The 7,699-nt window shown below is 44.9% G+C and overlaps 1 protein-coding gene across 1 annotated transcript in view; it reads left to right on the top strand.

Moving 5' to 3' along the window:
• Nucleotides 1–300: 300 nt before the first annotated feature.
• Nucleotides 301–7,699, top strand: part of T265_03040 (hypothetical protein) — a gene marked incomplete at both ends in the record, with an annotated part of 15,773 nt that continues 8,374 nt past the window's right edge. The window contains 4 exons of the mRNA XM_009167429.1: nt 301–456; nt 492–841; nt 2,573–2,906; nt 4,117–4,187. Coding sequence (XP_009165693.1) covers nt 301–456; nt 492–841; nt 2,573–2,906; nt 4,117–4,187 — 911 coding nt within the window. The remainder of the gene's footprint in view (nt 457–491; nt 842–2,572; nt 2,907–4,116; nt 4,188–7,699) is intronic.

Below are 7,699 nucleotides of genomic sequence, written 5' to 3'. Positions count from 1 at the left end.
GTACTGCGTTTGTGTCATATCAATCATTTGTAGAGGTTTTCTAACCGAGCATTGATTTGAATACGATGTTTTTCAGGTTGAAATTATGTACTTGTTTGTTGTTTTATTGATCACGTGCATTTCCTCTCACGGAGAAGACGGTAAGTTTCCAACTCTCTCGAACACTACATATTTCCACATCCAGCTACCCTAAATGACACGATTTTCATTCCCACGCACGACTGGCAAGTCGTTCAACCAGGACAGCAACTGCCTCCCTCCCTGCATATCCGGCATGATCTCAAGAAGGTATTACCNTTAATGGACCCGGAAGAGCGTACAAGTGAAAACTTGCCGTCACTGATCAGCAGAACAGATAATACAAGCGTTTCTTCCGTAGCAGGGAACGATTCTTCTTCTAGCAAATCTGATTCCAACCCATTTTTATTACCCTACATAGAGGAGGAGCTAGACGAGGTTTGTATTATCTTGTTGGTTATGCTGTATCATAGTCTCACATTCAACGCATCAAATCCAAGTTCCGATCTTACGAGGAATTGAAGGCTGATTTTCAAAAGATCAACGCTCAAGTGAAGATGGACTTCGAAATCCTAATGGAAATAATGGAATCGCTTAATAAGTCTGATATTCCCGATGAACGGCTTCCATTTCTTTTGGAGGACTTATCGTACTTGTTGCACCAGGTACGATTTCTCTTCATTTTACTAAATTCCGATCAGGTTGATAATGGTCGACTGTTCTCCGAGAACGAGGGTTTCAACTTACTGCGGAGATTTATGACACATCCAAATATTACCATTCAAAAGCAAGTGCTCTCCACGATGAGTGCTGCTATTCAAGGGTGAGTTGCTTCATCGCCAGTGTCGTCAGTCTGGTTTCCGAGTGAGAGCCCTTTATGTGTATATTCTGGTTTCTCGGATGAGTATGCCGCTTCTGATTTCAATGCAGGTGTCTAGGTGTGGGCGCCCTGGGAGTATCCCAGCCCCCGTACAACCATGACCTACACAACTAACAATATTCTCATGCCACATCGGCCGTCGCGTGGTGCCATCAGCCGGTCCCCTCCTCACCCACTCTTTTTCTCTTCTCTTCACTGTAGGGCTATGGTTGTACGGCAGTGAAGCATCAGTGCCAACACCGATGTTGCTGTCATTGATGTTGATGATGCAGGTGATCATTTTAGCTGTATACAAAGGCGCTTGTGTCCCCGCTCTAATGCACCGTAACTATCTAGTATGTTTAGTGATTTTCCGTCTCACCCACGTGGTCTGTGTGTCTGTTATGGCTTAAAAAAATCGTTCAGCTGTAGCGCCCTTTCGGTGCCTAACTGCCATGCCACCCGAAGGTTGCACGAGGGCTGGGAGACTGTCAGGTTGCCCAAGCCTAGACAGGGGAAGTCGAGTGATGGAAGTCGGGTTCGGACCACGGACCTTCCGGTTAGTAAATTCGCGCTCTAACCACTTGGGCCATCTCGCCCGCAGTCTACAAAACACAAACCCTCAGATTGAACTTTTTTTTCCATCTAATTTGCTACACAAATAGCGAAGAAAACGGAATTTCGGAGCTATATGGTCGTAAAGTTCCGCTGCGCTTTCCGTGGTTGCCACCTAACACACAGTCCCGTTACTTACCATTTTTCGATGTTGCGTATAAAGAACAAAATTAAACTCAGATAATCTAACTCCATCAATTGATAGAGCTAAAGGATGTTTTTATGCTGATTCGGCAGACTTGTCACTGTGGACCAAGTACTCCTACCAGTTGATTGTGAATGCTCGTTCGGGTGATGTCTGGGATTAGGCACGAGAATCTTCGCAACGGTAGACTCATCCCGCAGTTTTGTATTGATACTGAAATCCTCGACCTATGTTTTCGTCCCTTACAGCGAAAACTTTGAGCCTTTAACGAAGGTTTCTTATCTCCTTGAATGCTCTAGAGAACCACAGCTGTTCCCAGCTAGCCAAGTTTCTTGAGAAGACTGCAAATCCCTTTCGTATAAACTCACATGCCAAAAGTCGGTTACACTTTCATCCTTGTCACTTCGGTGGGCTAGTTTTTTCTAAATGGATTTCGTTTGCTTATATGTAGAATGTAATAATCGAACATGTTGGCGCACGACAGATTATCTTTCTATGCTGTATCCCAACCAACACCTGGGAGGACCTTGATTGTCTATCTTCTAGGCTAGTGCATTTTGGTATGCTACTGGAGGCTATCTTGACCGTTTTTGTTACGGTCTGCCTGGGAGTTTGTGCGCATAGAGGTTGACTCTGAAGCATACGCTGTGAATGCTTATCGTCATTAGCACAATATCTTTGGGGGAAAACTACTGTTGTTTTTTATTGCGTTGAATAACGTACTTTGTATCACAACCCATAAAGCTGTAGAAAATCCGTACCGAACGTCATATCCTTCTGCACTGATCGAACTGTCTAAGAGTATCACGGGGGCTACGTCTGCTGCAGCTCCTCCATCTGAGTAGCAATGGCGATGATTTACCGAGTAAGAATTTAAATTTGATAATGCGGTTTCTCGTGACACTTCATTTCGTATGTCTCATTTGTTGATTCAGGAACTCCGATGTTAAAATTGTCGCACTACAATCTGGGCTGTTGGACATGCTCTGCCTCAAACTGAGAAACTGTACCGATTCTACATATCCTCCAGATGAATCTGTCACCCTGATAGCGAGTGTTTTAACTACGCTGAGTGCTTTGCTGCGAGACTTTCCGTCTGCTCAGAAGTATTTCTTTTCTACGGACCGTGCCATACAACCGTTACAGGCTGGCTTCGATTTGCTGGCAACGTTGTTTGATTACAAGGTGGACGGGGAGGAATTACGAAACAAAATGTCACGCATACGTATTCAACTTCATCTCTTCGTCTCGGACTTGGTTTTGGAAAGGGTTAGTTGTTTCAGATTGTTTTTCTTCAGTTCATCATCCAAGAACATTGGTTGGGTGCTTCAACCGATGATTCACCGCGGGTGCCACTGGTAGATTTCGTTGGTCTTTGTGGGCTTGTGAGTGTTGCGACAATTTGTTGGGGTAGGGAATGTGGGTGAGGTCAAGTGGAATTCAGATGATGAATACTCTTCTTTCTGATAATCGCACACCAACACGTGTCAGCTCAACTGATCCAAGACCGTTCTCCACACGGTCGTCAGCTCCACACTGGGATGCTTGATTTCTGCCGCCTCGGCTGTCAGTCTCCGTGACTCGGACCAAAGTCCTCGCCTCAAAACCTCAACATTTTCTAAATCTCTTTTGTTTCCCGTGTCCAGTGCGTGTTCCACATTTTCCGAGTCTTTTAGTAACGCGCGATATTTATTCGCGTTTCTCAAAGGCTCGGTTATTTATATTTATTTATCATATAGACAGTGCATTCGTTACACTTAATTTTGTAGACACAGTTCCTGGTTTTGTTTGCCAGGAGGCCTTCCTTCAACTGCACCAGTGCAGAGCGCTGAGTGTTTCCTCTCTGGAAATCTACTCTTATGTTAGCCATGTGTAGAGTCCCTCGAATGACTTCCGATGTCCTCGGTTTATGTGGAATAACAATAGTCCCGATCCATTCCCTTTTGAGTTCGCTACCGATACCAACACCCTTCGCGATTGACGCCTAATCAAACTATCCGGATATCCACTATCCTGATTCTTGTTCTTTAATTTGGGTCGCTGTTCGATCAGTTTCTTCTGTGCGCAGGGCTTTTATACCCCTAAACATTAATGAAGCAATACTGGCGAATACCGACTTTGGATGGGCAGACGAGTGCCCCCAGTGTCAGTTGGTTTCTGGTACACTGTGGTCTTTAGTTTTCCCTCGACCTTATGCGTCGTGCAGTCTGCTGCAGTTAGCATAGAGTTACTAATTCTTGATTCCAAATTCAACGGAGTTTGGTGTAAGGTTGTCTTTCTTCCACACATGTTCTAGTTTTAATCTGGTAGCCCGTTCTTCGTGACATGGTTTGTTCAGAAACCTTTGCTTGGCGTAATAGATTTGTCTCCTAGTCGTTTCCATTTCAGGGTAACCAGATAACGTGACAGCGGTGTCCTTTATTGTCTAACTTTACCGGACAGTTGTTTCAATAGCTTCATCTATTTCCCATCCTTACAGACTAACGCAAAACAAAGGGCTTCTTTGCCATCAGAACAACATAACAAACGACTGGTGAAATTGTATTCCGAGTGAGCTGTTTCTTAAGTATATTTCCTCAGAATGATTTTTCATTTGCCTACCAGTTCCACCACAACAAACTACTCTTCATGATTGTTCTGCCGCCTTTTTTGGTGTTATTTTTCTTTAGAGAGTTAAGCAATTACTGATTAGTTGTGCTTCACTCCTATCCATAACTAGTATTTTCTGATGAAACCAAGTACCATGTGATTTTCGTGGTATGGCCGTCATCCCATAGATGTCTTTTTGACTGCGGGCCACCTGTTGAAAGGAGGCAATTTTCCTTTCCTCAAAGTGCCTGTGTGCTGCACTCTACCATCAGTGTCAACGCTGGTGTTGCCGTCTTTGATGGTGATAGCATTTTTTTTACACGGAAACTTGGCGTGCGACTCATCACGTACCCACTTCTAGTTTATTATGACGGACTCCTACTGGCTCCAAGAGTATCGTGTAGTAGTACTGCCGATGCTCGGCAAATCTCTTGGAAGTGATTGTTCTAGAAGACATCTGTTTAAGAATTTGCCGTTTGTGCAAGTATTTCTTTGTCGCTGAACCAGTATCTCGACGTTTATCGTTTGCGAATGGATTTTCTAGGTAGGGATCGGTTAATCTTGCCCAGTCGTCTACCGCCAGGACGCCCAGGTCTATACAGAAGCAAGCCTACCGGAACCACCTACTGAAGTCTTTCGGACAAGACGTCTTCTGATGTTGACTCTTACTCGAAAGTACTGTCTGAAACCTTGAAAGATGTTTGGCGCTTTGCTTGTGTGGCACAACCAACTTGATCTCAAGCAACATTCTAAAATTGTTCGAAGCTAGGATACGTATTCCTCCTAGTTGAGTATACAATACCGCTAGGTGAACTGTCAAACTTCAGGTGAAAAATAGCATCTGTGTGGATCTAGAAAGCTGAAGAGATGAGGGAGGCGAGAAAGCCTGTGAATATGCGTAAACCGTTCCAGCTGATACGCGGAATGGGTCCTAAAAAGCCTCCGGTGAGAAAAACAATCGCAGGTAAGAACAACTCGGGTATGGATTGAACACTTTCAAGACCGATTCAGCTGGTCACCTTCAGTTGCTCGGCAGGATTCCGAACCGGCAGTGCAACCCTGGACAGTTAAGTTGGGACCTCCGGAAAATTCGAAAATAAGCGCATGTCTTTTGACTTTCAAGCATCACCGAGCGGTTGGTGCTGATGATTTCTCAACCGCCCTGTTCGAAGGTGGTGAAGTGGTCAGTCGGTGCCCAATCTGAACGGAAAAGAACGTCCGAACCATCTGGGGATAGGTCGATAGTAGTGTCCATCCTCAAAAAGGGTGTTCGCAGGGAGCTTCGAGTCCAAAGAGGAATAATCCCAACTCCCGCTTTGCATCTCCTTTTTTACTTTATCTTACAAAGGCGCGTGAAAATGGGCATCGAAAGCTGAAAGCAGCACTGTAGCTTGCGAGGGGGCTGTTTGGACTACATCTTTGTACTCCGTCAAGTGCTAGAGCAGTGTTATGTGTATACACGCCCAATGTTGATGTTCCTTTACTTGAAGGGTGCGTTTGTTTCTGTTAATGGTGGATGGTTTCTTCGTTTCTGTGACCTTTCTGGGGTCCTGAGTCACAGAAAGCAGTTGGTCGAACTTACGGATCTGCCTATCCTTGCATTGCCGGCCTTGCGTAAGCTTCACTTCTGGGGTTTTGGTGTTGAGTCATAGAAGGTCAACTCACCCAAGATCTTCAAACCGGAATCTCAACCGCCGACTTCCAGATGCTCAACACCAAAGCCACAGAAGTGAAGCTTATGCAAGGCCGGCAATGCAAGGATAGGCAGATCCGTAAGTTCGACCAACTGCTTTCTGTGACTCAGGACCCCAGAAAGGTCACAGAAACGAAGAAACCATCCACCATTAACAGAAACAAACGCACCCTTCAAGTACGGAGAGCGTTGAACACACTGAGACAGGTAGATAGTATTGTCATTACCAAGGCCGATAAAGGTAAAGCCACAGTAGTGATGAACAAGAGCGGCTATCTTCGAAAGGTCAGGCAACACACCGATGAACCCTATCGACAAATTACCGGTAGCAGTATTACTTCAATAATGAATAAGAGTAAGGTTGAAGTTGGTAGATATTTAAGATCCGTAATAAACCATTTAGGGCAAGATAAGTGGTATCGGTTGTATCCGAAAAGTGCGATTCAACGGCGACTGTACGAACTGCCAAAAATCCACAAGGCTCATGTCCCGATAAGGCCAATAGTGGATGGTATAGGCTCGCCAACACATGAACTGGCCAGATTCTTAGCTGGTATATTAAAACCGCTCACGGGGAAATCAAGCACCTTCATCAGGAATTCGTACGACTTTACAAGCAAGGTCGCAGGGATTCCTTTGAGGATGGACGATTCCTCGTGAGTTTTGACATAATCTCAATGTACAAAAACATCGCTAGGGCAGATGCTCCGGAGGTGGATAAGGTTGTTACTGGCAGACACGACACTCAGGGAATGGACACAGCTCTCGCTGGATGAACTAGTTGAGGGAATAAGAGTGTGTTTGAATCTTGATCACTGTTTTTGACACAACTGTTTGCTCACAAGAACAAGTTCTTGCAATGGGATCCCCAATATCCCCAGTTTTAGCTAGTATTTAAATGGAGGACTGCGAACAAATAGCCTTGGCCAGATATCATTGTCCACCGAAAGTTGTTTGGCGTTGTGTTGACGACACCTTTGTTGCAACCAAACGAGATCCCGATAGTTTAAATCCACACATCAAGTTCAGCATGGAAATAGAGTTCACCTCGGACACATTACCCTTTCTGGACTGTATAACACATAAGATTGGTGGAAAATTAAAAACGACTACCTACCAGAAACCAACAGATACAGGAACCGTCTTAAGCTACTCATCAGCACATTCAAAGTCCGTGTGCACCAGTATTGTCTCACCGATGTTTCGTCGAGTCAGAGCGCTGTGCACAGAAGAGATAGTCCGAACGGCAGCTCATATCGAGAATGCCAACAGACTTCAAGAAATAGGATACCCAGTGAGTTTGATTAGGCATCAACTAAGAACGATATTAGCTCCAGTATCTAGACCCAGTATGGAGTGTATTGACACAGCAGTCATTCCGTTTAAAGCAGGAACATCGGAGGTTATTCGAAGATTGTTGAACTTCGCTAACGTTCGATTAGCTTTCCGGAAGGGAAAAACGCTGCGCTCAGTTTTGGTGCAGTTGAAAGATCCCTTGCCAGTTGAAGGGACTAGGGACTGTGTGTAAAAAATCAACTGCAACGATTGGTTTAAGGTTTACATTGGGGAAACTACCAGGGAATCGAACACCACAATTGGTGAGCACAAATGAAGGATACCAGAAGAATACCAAACACTGGTCAAATACTCAGCAATGGTGGTACATGTCTTAGACACGGGACAGAATGGATCTGGAGAATGTGAAAGTTTCAACACGGGACTGCGATTCACACCACAGCGGCTAATAGCTGAGGCGGTGGAAATTACTAGGCTTCACAGG

Source organism: Opisthorchis viverrini (assembly GCF_000715545.1).
Source record: "Opisthorchis viverrini unplaced genomic scaffold opera_v5_41, whole genome shotgun sequence".
Lineage (NCBI taxonomy): Eukaryota > Metazoa > Platyhelminthes > Trematoda > Opisthorchiida > Opisthorchiidae > Opisthorchis > Opisthorchis viverrini.
Note: the sequence above shows the minus strand (reverse complement) of the source record. Positions and strands in the feature narration are given on the sequence as shown.